Below are 14,693 nucleotides of genomic sequence, written 5' to 3'. Positions count from 1 at the left end.
TGGGCACCAGTGTACAAGAAAGATATAGTGGAGCTGGAGAGGGTTCAAAGACGGGCAACCAGGGTAATATGGGGAATGGGAGGACTACAGTACCCAGAAAGATTATCAGAATTAGGCTAGGATTCCACTGAGGTTTTTTCCCGCCAGGAAAAAAACTGCCACAGCTTTTTCCTGGTGTGTGGAAACAGCCAAAATTTGTCCCCTGTTGCAGTTTTTTCACTGCCTTCAGGGTACCACTCAGTGGGTCGGATGCTGAGCGCCCGGTCCACAGACTGTAAGGAGATGAGGAGGGATGTATAGCATCACTGCTCACCTCCTCCGGCCGTATAGTATACATGGGTGCATAGTGTACCCGTGTATACTATAGAGGAGCCGGAAATCAAGTCACTATACTGACAGGACTCCCTGCTCCTATAGCCCCTTTGTGCAGTATACAGTATATACAGCTATCTAAAGATAGCTGTACATAGTGTATACAGAAGACGAGGTCCGCCCTCACTCCCTATATAAATATATATTAATATATCAATCTATCCATCCATATCTTTCAATGTACATTTCCCCATCGCAGCACTTCAATTTGAAAACCCCACTGGGAGCCCTGAATGGCTCCTCATTACCAGCCATTCAGGGCTCCCGGCGGGGAATTTGAATGAAAGTTAAAATACACCGTACATCGCAGGGGAGCGCAGCATGCCGCCTGTGTTTAATAACTTCTAATCACATCAGGTCTCAGAAGTGAGACCCGTTGGGATCAATCCCTCAGCCCCTGTACTACAACCCCCATCATAGAACAGAGTCTGTTCCATGATGGGGGTAGTAGAACAAACACTAATGTAGCCTCCGCAGCCAAGGAATTACTACTCTCATCATGGAAACAAGTCTGTTCCATGATGGGAGTAGTGGTAGTCCCGGCTGTGGGAGTCTGTAGGCAGAGGTGTTAAAACGGCAGTACATGACAGATGTTATAGCGGGTCTTAACGGATGACTATGCCCATTATTTTGACAGGCGTTATTCAGCCGTTAGCACCCGTTATTTCAACCATTATTATACATTGTTTTTATACAGAAAACGGATGTTTAATAACGGATGAATGCTCATAGTGTGAAAGGGGCCTTATGGTTATAGGTTGAACTTGATGGACTCTGGTCTTTTTTCAACCTTATGGACTATGTTACTATGTTAATCTGAATCCCCAAAAAAACACACAACAATATACTGTAACAGATAATTAAATAGAAAGTACATCTTTCTGCAGGAAAAAAAATGTTACAGTTAAACCAATCTGGCTGCAGTGATTTTTAAGCTGCATGCATACATTGACATTTGTTACATCTGTACAGGATATAAAGATTTCCACACTTTAAGTAATAATATATCTGGTTTAGAGAATCTGCATAAACCCCTGGAGAGTCAAATAAACCTGTCAATCACTAATGTCCCCCAATTAGCATACTGCAAAAAGAGTAAAGTGACCATGCATACAAGATTTTGGTGGGACTAAACAAGCATCTAACAAGTGTAGGGATTATGCACCTTTCACCTGACGACAAATGCTGGGTAAAAAAGGAATTTGGCAGCTGGATTTTTATATGACTGATCCTTCTGGGGTTGTAAAGTTATGAATAACTAGTTTTGACGAGCCTAGCTTTTAATACCACTTTTTAACCTAATAAGCATACCCAACAAAACATCATCTACTAAATTTTACCGCCGCCCTTTAAACCTACCAACAAATTTTTGGCATTTGAAGCTTTCATCCAGCCACTCCGGAGCCACGATATGCTTTGCCACAGAGATGGCAGTCAGAAATTTGACAGTCCTTGTGACTTTGCTGGCAATGAGGTGTGTGCATTTCTGTGCAGAATCTACCACTTCTCCTCCGAGAATATACAGTTTCTGAAAAAAGATTAAAGTATATATATATATATATTCTTAATAAGATCAGGAAATGCATGAACATATCCTATAAACTTGGGCTGATGAATAAAAAGACCTATGAAATAACCTCTCACATTTCAGGTACAGGCACAGATTTTCGAGTCGGCGTTCTTACAGGAGCGACAGCAAGTTGTAAAAAAAAAAAAAAAAAAAAAAAAAAGACCTCCAGTGTACCATGCCACCTAATTTACATACTAACAAGTCTGCATTTTTCAATAAACCACTCCACAAAGACATATTAAAGGTAACAATATGATCGCTGTAATTTGCGCCATTAGCCTATAGCAGGTTTTAGATTTTCTTTAAGCAAATCATTACATCCATCACATTCAGATCCCAATAGTTCAGCCAATTAATTTTTACTAGAAAGTCTGTGAGAATATTTTGCCTAAATCTGCATCTGTTCATCATATTCCTTATGAATGTCAGACCTGTGTGACTATATAACCCTACCTTCACATACTGCAGTACTTGGCTTGGGTCAAACCCAGTGAACATTACATGAGGCGTCTGTTCAGGAGACAGTTTTTTAGTTGGAGGTGGAAGGTCCTCAATTCTGGGAGGAACAAAAAAAATAAAAAATTAAAAAAGATTTATGAAAAAAGTGAGACAGAAAACACACAATAATGTAAATTTACTATAGTAGTAGAGTGTTGAGGTCATCTATAAGAAGAGATCGATCAAGGATCACTCCAATTCTCTTTGTAATGTGAATACCAGTGGTTTATTGCAGTCAGCATTTTGCAGCTAAGTAAGGATGATGGCTACTGTTAAAGGGAAGGGGTTGTATCATGACAGGTGCTTTTCTAGAACTCATTTGGCAACGTGCAGAAGACCTATAGAGAGAATGAAGTGCTGGCCTTACATGCACAAAGCCACTCCATTCAGGGACATCTGACTTCCATCCTCAGGCATCGGTGGGAGTCCTAGTGTTCAGACCCCCATGATTAGCAAATTATCCCATTTGGTTACAGTGACAATCCTTTTAAATGTTTTCTTTGGTACAGAAGTGCTAGTTTGTTTTTTCCTCACCAAACAGCCCTCTCTGCAAGATTTCGTTCTATGGAGCTTCCAAGTTAGTACTGCAGAGTTGTAAAAACAAGTCATTTTTGCCTAACTTCTATGTTGTACCCCACACACTGATTCTTACTGTGTGCCATGTCAAGTGTTATCCTCTATGTGTCTGAACAGCACTGAGCGGGGAGACAAGAAAGACAGGACAGGGAAATATTGGAGTACATTTACCCCACAAGGTTGCACTACCTGACATTATACCCTTAAGAAATCACAAGAACTACTTCTTGTAGTTATTACTAGCTTTGTGAGTAATCAAGTTAAGACATTACAAAGTATTACACCACACACACATATATATATTATAAGTATATATATTTATTAGCTACGGTCATGGCAGTAAATGTTGGCATCCCTGAAATTTTTCTAGAAAAAGTATTCCTTACAGGAAAGGATTGCAGTAACACAGGTTTTGCTATACACATGTTTATTCCCTTTGTGTGTATTGGAACTAAACCAAAAAAGGGAGGGAAAAAAAACAAATTGGACATAATGTCACAACAAACTCCAAAAATGGTCTGGACAAAATTATTGGCACCCTTAACTTTATATTTGGTTGCACACCTTTTAGAAAAAATAACTGAAATCAGCCGCTTTCTATCAATAAGCTTCTTACACCTCTCAGCTGGAATGTTGGACCACTCTTCCTTTACAAACTGCTCCAGGTCTCTCTTATTGGAAGGCGCCTTTTCCCAACAGCAATTTTAAGATCTCTCCACAGGTGTTCAATGGGATTTAGATCTGGACTGATTGCTGCCACTTCAGAACTCTCCAGTGCTTTGTTTCCATCCATTTCTGGGGCTTTTTGACATATGTTTGGGGTCATTGTCCTGCTGGAAGTCCCAAGATCTTGGATGCAAACCCAGCTTTCTGACACTGGGCTGTACAGTGCGACCCAAAATCCATTGTTAATCCTCAGATTTCATGATGTCTTGTACACATTCAAGGCACCCAGTGCCAGAGGCAGCAAAACATCCCCAAAACATCATTGAACCTCCACCATATATCACTGTAGGTACTGTGTTCTTTTCTTTGTAGGCCTCATTCCATTTTCGGTAAACAGTAGAATGATGTGCTTTACCAAAAAGCTCTATCTTGGTCTCATCTGTGCACAAGATGTTTTCCCAGAAGGATTTTGGCTTACTCAAGTTCATTTTGGCAAAATGTAGTCTTGCTTTTTTGTGTCTCTGTGTTAGCAGTGGGGTCCTCCTGGGTCTCCTTCCATAGCGTTTCATTTCATTTAAATATCGATGGATAGTTCGCACCGACACTGATGCTCCCTGAGCCTGCAGGACAGCTTGAATATCTTTGGAACTTGTTTGGGGCTGCTTATCCACCATCTGGACTATCCTGCATTGACACCTTTCATAAATTTTTCTCTTCCATCCACACCCAGGGAGATTAGCTACAGTGCCATGGGTTGCAAACTTCTTGATAATGTTGCGCACTGTGGACAAAGGCAAATCTAGATCTCTGGAGATGGACTAGTAACAGTGCTCTTTCTGTTGCCCAGGCTTAGTTTGGCACACACAGACACACAATGCAAAGACTAAGTGAACAATTTCTCTCCTTTTTATCTGCTTTCAGGTGGGATTTTTATATTGACCCCACCTGTTACTTGCCCCAGGTGAGTTTAAAGGAGCATCACATGTTTGAAACAATCTTATTTGATGTGATATTATGTCCAATTTGCTTTTTTTCCTCCTTTTTTGGTTTAGTTCCAATACACACAAAGGGAATAAACATGTGTATAGCAAAACATGTATTGCTGCAATCCTTTTCTGTGAGAAATACTTCATTTTCTTGAAAAATTTCATGGATGCCAACATTTACGACCATGGCTGTATAATATGTGACTGCCTAGAGGGTATGTGTACAAGTGCCTTTTACTGAGACCCTTCCCCCTCACTTCAACCCAGTTTGCGTTCATTTTCCAGGGAAAAGCCTAAATGTGTTCTGTCCTGAATATGCCAGAGACCTATCCAATAAAACTGCACAGCAAATATACCTATATTAAAATAAATAAAATATTCTTATACCTGGGTCGTTTTGGCTGAACTGCAGGTTCATTCTGTTTAGGCTTGAGAGGAATTCTAATACTCTACAAAAAAACATATATGATTGAAAAAAAAGCCTTATTGAAGAATGACCATTAGATTAAATGTGTTACACAGCAACCACAGATAAAGGGAATAAAACCTACCATTAACACTTCTGAGGAAACTTTCAAAGGAACTCTCCATGCATCTACAAGCATAAAATATTGTAAAGTCAGATTGTCGGCTACAACAGGCAGAAAAACATAACTGTTCCATTTCACTTTGCAATTATATAAAGACTATACAGAATAAACAATGTACAGTGACCCCTCGACCTACGATGGCCCCGACATACGATAATTTCAACATGCGATGGCCTCTCAGAGGCAGCATCAACATACGATGCTTTTGTATGTCGGGGCCATCGCATAAACGGCTATCCGGCAGCGCAGACTGCTTCAGCTGCCACCAGATAGCTGTTTACGGTGCCCCGTGAGCTCCGGTGATGTCTCTTACCTGTCCTCGGGGCGTCCTCTTCAGGATCCCCTCCATCACCGGCGCTTTCCATCGTAGTCATCACGTCGCTGCGCATGCCGTCCCGTCATCCAATAGGAGCAGAGTGCGTAGTGATGTGATGGTGGTGACGGAGAGCGAAGATGCCGGGGAAGCAGAGGCCTTGCCGGAGCGTCGGGGACACAGCGACTGCGATGGACGGCAACATCCAGGGCAGCGGTGACGAGCGGTGAGGGTCCGGAGCGGCGGGGACAGGTGAGTACAACTTACTCTAACAGTGGTCTTCAACCTGCGGACCTCCAGATGTTGCAAAACTACAACACCCAGCATGCCCGGACAGCCAACGGCTGTCCGGGCATGCTGAGTGTTGTAGTTTTGCAACATCTGGAGGTCCGCAGGTTGTAGACCACTGTCCTATACTTTACATTGCACGGATCCCTCAACATACGATGGTTTCAACAAACAATGGTCCGTTTGGAACGGATTACAATCGTATGTTGAGGGACCACTGTATCTACAAACTTGTCTTTGTTTTGTGGCACTATTTTTGTTTTTTACTGGCACTATTTTGAGATACTATTTTTTTTTAAGCGTACATCCAGCAATCTGGGGCAGGATATGCTTTTAAAATTCCCAGGAAATTTCTGAGCCTGAGAATCGCCCAGAGATCTGGATATGTATTTGCCGAAAGTCCAGAACCTCCGTAAAATCAGTTAATTAAGATACCTGCTCCCAAACCATTGCTGGATGTATGATTCAGTTACTTAGTTCTATTATTGACATCACAACTAAGAGTGGCACTATTGGTGCTGTTACAGTAAGTGGTTAACATTTTATGAGCACATGTTGTATAACTGGAAAACTGTTTAATAATTTTTCATACCAGACAACTCAATTCACTTTCCTTTAGTCCCCAAACCTCTATCTATCTATATATATATATATATATATATATTATATAAAAATAAAACACAATGTGTGTATGTTCCAGCATCACGTTCAAACGGCTAAAGATATTAACATGAAACTTGGCAAACATAGAATAGGTAATTTAACCCTTACTCAACCCCATTTGCCAGGGGCGGGGTTTATCTTTAAAGTCCCATACAAGTCTATGGGAAATATATGTTAATGCATAACTTCCAAACAGCTGGAGATATTTCAATAATACTTGGTCACATGTTACTTATATGTTCACTTAAAATATAAAATATAGTTAATTTAACCCTTAACTACCCCCATTTGTGAGGGTTGAGGTTTTTGTTTAAAGTCCCATGCCAATCAATGGGAAATGTATGCTCCCACATAACTTCCGTATGGCTGGAGATATTTCAATAATACCTGGTAACACATATGACCTTTATATCAAATAAAAAAAGATATGATAGTTAAATTAACCCTTACCTACACCCTTATATAAAAGATGGGTTTTTGTTTCAAGTCTCATGCAAGTATATGGGACTTCCAGTACCTTACTCCACAAGCTCCGCTCTGCATCTCCTGGTGAATGTGTCAATCCGGCTTGCAAGCCACACCCCATCTCACAAAGACACGCCCACATTTAAACCCCACCCCTTTTAGTGCATCGGTCTGGCTTGCAGATCACCTTTCTATTTTCAGCTTACAATATCTTCATCACATATCAGACATGACACGAGGTCGGGACACAAAGTCAAAAGCTTCCTCCTTTGTTCATTTTCCTCCCCAACAAGGATTAGGAAGGAAAAACCGGGCAACGCCGGGTACTCAGCTAGTGACCAAATAAAATAAATGCAGACAACTTACCAAGGAGATTTGACACAAGTTGTGATGAAGGTGCTAGAGGATCCTGTAGGTTAAATGCTGTATACCGGCTGTTCTGAATTTGTCGTAATGCCTCAAAGTTTCCTAGAAGAATGTCACAAAGCCATAGTGCATTGACGCAGGGTATCCTCCATTCTTTGGCTTTCTCATACTTCATTCCTGTGGGCCTGATACATATAAAAGACAGTGTTACAAATCAACAAGATCATCAAATATAAAGCCCAGATGAAATTCCAACATAAGGGTTAGTTAATGTTTACTGTAAAAGTAAAATAAATACAATGTAATTTAGTCATTTGGAACTGTACAGGCAAAAAAGAAAATCGTACACACTCTTTACAGATGAGAACAGTGTTGCTGCGACATAGATATCCAGTGTACTTGGCACCTGCCAAGTAGGCCATTAGCTTGAGATCATCTCTATCGCTATCGACAAATCCAGTTACAGAAATTATCTGCAAAAAAATATGTATTTAGTTGTTTTCACGATCAGACAAACATTTCAACCCTTAACAAACTACTACATAATCAATAAATACAATGCAAACACTGCTTAAGGCATTACACCACATATAAGCGCCATTGTTTCTTACATGCTGAGAACATGGCTTCCCTCCTGGTGGAAATGCCACTGGAAAATGTAAGGTTCGATGAGGAGGCACCATTTTTTTCTTCTTCAAAACTGTATTTAGCCAGTGAGCCGTGATGCATCGCTTTCTTTCCTTCATTGCCTAGAAATGACAGAATCATGTTACTTTTAGAGAACAGCAAGGAGCAGTAAAGAACAGTAAAGACCTAAGAAGGTGGATTACAGACATTATAATTATCCAAACAAAATCATGAAAAATAAACAACCCATTCTTTCTCATCCCTCTAAATAATGCAAGAAAAAAACAAAACTTAAAAAGTATTGTACTTCTTACTGGTCTTGCCATTTAAAGGAAAACTCAATATAGAAATCCTATTTTGTATCCTATAAGTAATCATGTCCATCCCCCCCCTGTCCTGTGTCTGGCTGTAAGACAACTGGCTGCACCAGGATCATCCCCTCATTCTCCACTCTACAGTCCAACCCTCTCAGCTGGTCCCAGTCCATCATGGAACAGTCAACAGGATTAAAGGGGTACTCCGGGGAACTAAACCCATAGCCCATCCTTTTCCTCTCAATCTAAATACCCTTCATTAGCTATATAGAACAGTGTCCCCTCTTTGGTTGTCACTCAAATGCATAAAGTGAGGGAATTACATAATCCAGCACTAAGTGCTCTCTGTCTAAATCCCTCTCTGAAAGCAGTCCCCAACCTCCTGAGAGACACAGACAATGTGGAGTCTGCCCTGCACTGATGAGTCAGTGCTGAGAACTGGGAAGTGTGTGCAGCCTTAGCCAATCAGACACTGAATATCTCTCTGCTGCTCAGAGCAGGAGGGTGAAGGTTAACAGGGTGGAGCGGCAATGATTGCTGGGAGATGTAGGCAAGGGGAGAGAAGGATGGTAAAGAATATCAAGCAGCCAGAGAAGACAACGGGCCACAGGAGCTATGCATATCAGACAGGATGGTTTACATGGACAATAACCAGGTAGTGTGATGGCTTTGGAGATACACACACACACTTCTCTGGAGTACCCCTTTACCACATGTATTCGCTGCAGGATTTTCATAACCATGTAGGAAACCTTGTACGGTGACTAACAACAGAGGCAAGATTATCTACCGCTTACTTCTATTGTTCTTTTCTAGGTTTACTGTTCCATTAAAGAAAACAGAATCACTCCATCACAAACAACACACAGACGATCTTTAAATATGTAATGTCACCGGTTTCTTAGTACAGATCTACACATGGCAGCATTCTTCTTGGAAGGGTTTGTTCACGTTAAAACCTACCTGGGCATACATGCTACTGACTTGGCTCTCACACAGAAGATGTGTACAGCGGCTTGTGAGCGTAGGGTCCACAGTACCACCATGCGTTTGTATTATCTTTAGAAATGGTGCACACAAATAAATGAGAAGTCAAAAACAAATTGTGATTCATCGTAGCTATAGTCTCATTGAAAAAAACCTAACATAAGTTACTAATCGTATTCTTGTCAAATAACTGCGAAAGGATCTGACAATGCTACTCAATAAGCGTCATCCCTGATTGACTGTTCTGAGAGGGAACAGCAATGGGCAAAGTTGTACTTTATTTTGGCTATTCTTTTCACCAAGATGAGACTACAGAACAAGGTCTTACAGGAGAACACTTTTTAAGCAATAAACACAGATAAAATGTCTATGGGAACAATAAGGGTATGTTCACACTGCAGAATTCCGCGAGTGAAATTCCACACAGTAAACGTTAGCATCAGTGTGAATGGGTCTTCCGCGAGACCCGTTCACACTGCGGAATTTCAGCAGCGGACAATTCCTCCACTGAAATCGTTCCGCGCAAAGAAAGAACACGTTCATTCTTTGCGCGGAAGTCCGTGAGCACTACATAGCCATCAATGGTGACGGCACAGTGCCGCGCGGTCCTACCGCCGCCGCCGCCCACCAGGCTGAATCTCCGCTTGCTGAATTCCACGAGCGGAGATTCAGCTACATATCTGGAGTGTGAACATACCCTAAAGATTTTCTGAAAAATTTTATTTGCATAGGAAATTTACGTTTTCTTTTAAATATTAGTACTAACAAGAGATGGATTATAACTACGAGTGCCTGACTCCTATAGATTACTAGAACAAAGCTGCTGCAGTGTAAGGCCGGGTTTACATAGCCAAAAATGTGCAGAATGTCTGCCGGGGAAAACACAGACGGACATTCCGCACATTTGAATAAATCTTCAGGCACTAAGACCGCTCTGAAAAGCGGACGGCAATGCATTCCTGAGCAGAATCTGCAGAAAGAACGGACAGTTCTATTCTTTCTGCGGAGACTGGAATTATGACTTTTGCCGCAAAAACATGCGTGTCCACAGTGCAGATGAATACCACTGAAATCAATGAGACTCTGCTGCAGCAGAATGTCAGTGCAGAATATTCTGGTGGAATTAAAAGCACTTCAGATTTTTGTTCTTTGCACAGCAACTCAACATACTTGGCTTTGTGCATTCAACTTGAGTGTAGCAGAGTATTTGTTTGCACAATCCTTAGATTGGAGTTGCATGGAAAATAGGAAATGATGTTCTAGTGATCAGTGAGGATTCCAGCAGCATCTCTTAGGGTGTTATTATATTCATTTGAAGCCCACTTAAACTTCATCTACTTGAAGGGAATTGAAGGGGTTCTCATTTATTGACAGTCTATCCTCAGACCTGAAATAACCTAGCACAGTCACTACATAAATTATGGTACTTCTGTCTATTTGTCCTATCTATGGGGGCACAGTTGCTCTGACAAACAGAGTTATGGGTGCTGGGTGTCTAATCCGCACTGATCTGATTCATGGCCTATCCTAAGAACAGACGATCAATACAAAAAAAAAAAAAAAAAAATCCTAGAAAACCTGTTTAATGTAAGAATAATGGAGGAGATTCATCAAAACCTGTGCTGAGGAAAAGCTGACCAGTTGTCTATAGCAACCAGATGGCTTCTATTTTTCAGAGGCATTTTTAAAAAATAAAGAAGGGATCTGATCGGTTGCTATGGGCAACTGGGCAACTTTTTCCTCTGCACATGTTTTAATAAATCTCCCCCAATGTGTCACACAAATCGGATGTACATATCCAAAAAGTAAAAAGTTTAGATCACAGGTGTAAAAGACGACTGTCGTAAAAACAAAAAATGGGTGTACCATCATGATCTGGTAGAAAATATAATGACACTGCAAACAGGTAAAAGGCCAAAAATCACATTAAACCTACCCTTTTCCAAGTTGCCAAAAGTTGTTTATCAGACATCTGTTCTGGATAATCAGCAATGGCAAACACACATCCCATCAAAAAGTAGTCTTCAGGAACTGAGGGGTCAAAAAGACAACACAATCAGGTTGTTATGTAACCTCTTAGGGACGCAGGGCAAGTGGGGACAAGTGTATCTGTTAGGGATCGACCGATATCTTTTTTTTTTAGGGCCGATACAGATACCGATATTCTGTGGAGGTTAGGGCCGACAGCCGATAACTTATACCGGAATATCAGTATAAGTTAATGGCTATTTATCATTTCCCCCCCCCCCCCCCCCTCCAGGCGACACTACTGCAGATCATTGATTTAAAGAGGGAGCTTTAAATCAATGAACTGCAGCAGCTTTTGCGGTGCCAGAGACTGCTGCCCGCTTCTCTCCCCCTTCTTGTCCTGAGTCCTATCACTGCCACCGCACCCCCCCCCCCCCCCAACCACCGCACCGCCCAGAGACCGACGACGCTGCTGCCCCATTGCCTCCCCCATTCCCGGTTTTATAATTACCTATTCCTGGGGTCCGGGTCCGCGCTACTTCTGGCTCCGGCACAGTCCTCCTGAGCTGTCACTGTGCGCACTGACAGTGACGTCGCGTTGAGGACGTCACTTGAGGACGTCACTTGTCACAGCGTAACACAGGATGGCGCAGGAGCCAGAAATAGCGCAGACCCCGGGAACAGGTAAATTATAAAACCGGGGATGGGGGAGGCAATGGGGCAGCGGTCTCTGGCCGGGGCGGTGCTGTGGTGGGGGGTGCGGTGCAGTGGTGGGGGGTGCGGAGCATTATCGGATTATCGGCAAGGTAATTGCCGATACCGTCCAAAATCGCGAATATCGGCCGATAATATCGGCCTAACCGATAATCGGTCGATCCCTAGTATCTGTCGTCAACAAAAACTTTTTATATAATGTAGATCAGTGGTCTTCAACCTGCGGTCCTCCAGAGGTTGTAAAACTACAACGCCCAGCATGCCCGGACAGCGCGGCATGCTGGGAGTTGAAGTTTTGCAACATCTGGAGGTCCGCAGGTTGGAGACGACTGTTGTAGATAATACAATATGTATATTTGTAATATACATAGTTATTGACGTCACCACTCTGCCCCATGTGACGGCCGTCACAAGGGGAAAGAGTCAGGATGTCACGATACTCCGGCCCCCTGGTTATGAGGCTTCAGACACGGAGCGATTACTGCTTCGTGCAGCTAGATGGGTGCTGCTTGAGAGATTGCGGGGGGGGGGGGGTTAAGATGTCTTAGGGCCGGAGTACCCCTTTAAAGGTGAAAATCCCTAAGGGGTTAAAACATTTTATTAAAAACAAATTTCACATTTTTTTTACCTGACTGTCCATAAATATAATCTCAAAATATTGTTGCCAATTCCAGTTTTCTGCAGCTCACTTGTCAGCTTTGCTATGTAGGTTGGAGCAGAATGTGCCGAGTCATCACTCGAGTCATCAATAGAGGATGGATGATTTAATGAGAGCTTTATTATACTGTTTGAGGCTTTAACTAAGGCAGAATAGGAATACTATGACTGTGTGCATCTCACCTGCCACTAGTTTCTAGAGTAAGGGACTGTACTGTAACACTAAGTCTGTTGACATTTCTATAAATTAAGCCCCATTAATTGCAGCTGCCATAGGCACAACATAGTAAACTTTCTATACAAAGGCAAAAAGGATGTGTGTCTCCCCAATAAGGTCACCCTCACAGAAATTACTACAACTTAAGTGTAATGACTCCACTTTTTCTCTCACAGTTTGATAAATCTCGGCCAATATCCATAAATACCCTGCAGTCAAACCTAAATGATGGCAGAACCATCTGTAGTATAAGATTAACTTACTTTCTAGTGACGGGTCATGTCCATGAAGCTGCTGAGATTGGGGTGGCTGTTGATTTGGTGTTTGAGACAGTACCTGCTGTATCTGCCCCAGTTGCTGTTGCGTCTGGTTTTGCATCTGTCGCTGCTGTAAACGCTGAAGATGCTGCTGCTGGATTTGTTGCTGTAACTGCTGAAGGTTGTGTTTTTGTTGCTGAGCCTGTTGGGCTTGGAGTGGAGGCTGCGGAAGGGCTGTCTGTTGAACCTGGGACTGTTGCAGAGTTACCTGTGGTTGCTGAAGTGTTGTCTGTTGAATTTGGGACGGCTGGGTCTGCGGCATTTGTTGCTGCTGAAGACCAGCTTGTTGAAGCTGCTGCTGAATCTGCTGTTGTTGGAGCAGAGTCTGTTGTTGGATTTGTTGCTGCTTCATTTGCTGCTGTTGCAGCTGAAGAGTTTGTTGCTGCTGCAATTGCTGTTGAGTAAGTGTCTGCGGTTGTAACATTTGCGATGGAATCTGATGCTGTTGGTGAGTCTGATTCTGAATTTGATGTTGAATCTGGATATTATGTGTTTGTATTTGGTGTTGCTGAAGTGTCTGTACTTGATGTTGCTGCTGTAGGGCCTGTGGTTGTACATGATGTTGTTGTGTTTGTATTTGCTGCTGTTGCAATGATTGTGCTTGGATTTGTTGCTGCTGTATAGACTGTGCTTGCATTTGATGTTGCTGTTGAATAGATGTCGGCTGAATCTGCTGCTGAATTGTCTGTGATTGAATTTTCTGCTGCAGGGCTTGAGTCTGGATTTGCTGCTGCTGCAGTGTGTGCAACTGAGCGTGAGGCTGAATTTGTGGCTGCTGGAGGGCATGCTGCTGTAGTTGCTGCTTCTGCTGCAGCGTTAAATGTTGTATCTGCTGTTGCTGTAGCTGCTGAATGCTTTGTTGAAGGTTCTGCTGCAAGGCTGGATTTTGTTGCTGAATTGCCTGCTGCTGTATACTTGGCTGAAGTGTTTGCTGCTGCTGAATATTCTGCTGCAGTGTTTGCTGTTGCTGTATAGATGTCTGCATTGTTTGTTGCTGTTGTAGTGTCTGTTGTTGTGCAGGCGTCTGCTGTCGCTGAAGGATTTGCTGTATATTTTGCTGCTGAAGTGTCTGCTGCAGTGTCTGTTGCTGAAGATGCTGCTGCTGCTGCAACTGCTGCAGTTGCTGCTGAAGTGCTTGCTGCTGTTGAAAGTGCTGCATGGTTTGCTGCTGTGGACGAAGTATCTGTTGCTGTGAGAATTGCAGCTGAGTGAAGTGGTGCTGCTGGTTCACCTGTGAGAACTGATGCTGTGGAAACACTTGGTGGGTAATTTGTTGTTGTTGTTGTTGCTGCTGCTGCAACTGCATAAGTTGTTGAGGCTGAAGTTGTACAAGAGGATGGTGCTGCTGTTGCTGCTGGGTCTGATGGGATTGCTGTTGTAATAATTGCTGAGCTTCTGGTGTTAAGGATTTCATCTGATTGAACAGCACTGAGTTTGGATGTCCTTGCTGGGGATGGCTGCCTTGTTCTAAGTTTTTGGTGGAAGCAGAAAGTGTTTGCAAAAGCTAAAATAGAAAGAAAAACAAAAATGAGGGAAAAA

General features: G+C 42.5%; 1 protein-coding gene across 1 annotated transcript in view; it reads right to left on the bottom strand.

Annotated features, from left to right (window-relative positions):
* The window catches only part of PAXIP1 (PAX interacting protein 1), a 59,621-nt gene that overhangs the window by 6,546 nt on the left and 38,382 nt on the right, over positions 1-14,693 (bottom strand). Inside the window, exons 7-16 of the mRNA XM_056519598.1 lie at positions 13,101-14,658; positions 11,218-11,312; positions 9,258-9,353; positions 7,965-8,102; positions 7,705-7,826; positions 7,354-7,538; positions 5,220-5,263; positions 5,056-5,117; positions 2,396-2,498; positions 1,732-1,900 (exon numbers count right to left, since the gene is read on the bottom strand). Of these exons, the coding sequence (XP_056375573.1) occupies positions 1,732-1,900; positions 2,396-2,498; positions 5,056-5,117; positions 5,220-5,263; positions 7,354-7,538; positions 7,705-7,826; positions 7,965-8,102; positions 9,258-9,353; positions 11,218-11,312; positions 13,101-14,658 (2,572 nt within the window). The remainder of the gene's footprint in view (positions 1-1,731; positions 1,901-2,395; positions 2,499-5,055; positions 5,118-5,219; positions 5,264-7,353; positions 7,539-7,704; positions 7,827-7,964; positions 8,103-9,257; positions 9,354-11,217; positions 11,313-13,100; positions 14,659-14,693) is intronic.

Source organism: Hyla sarda, chromosome 5 (genome assembly GCF_029499605.1).
Source record: "Hyla sarda isolate aHylSar1 chromosome 5, aHylSar1.hap1, whole genome shotgun sequence".
In the NCBI taxonomy this organism is placed as follows: domain Eukaryota; kingdom Metazoa; phylum Chordata; class Amphibia; order Anura; family Hylidae; genus Hyla; species Hyla sarda.
Note: the sequence above shows the minus strand (reverse complement) of the source record. Positions and strands in the feature narration are given on the sequence as shown.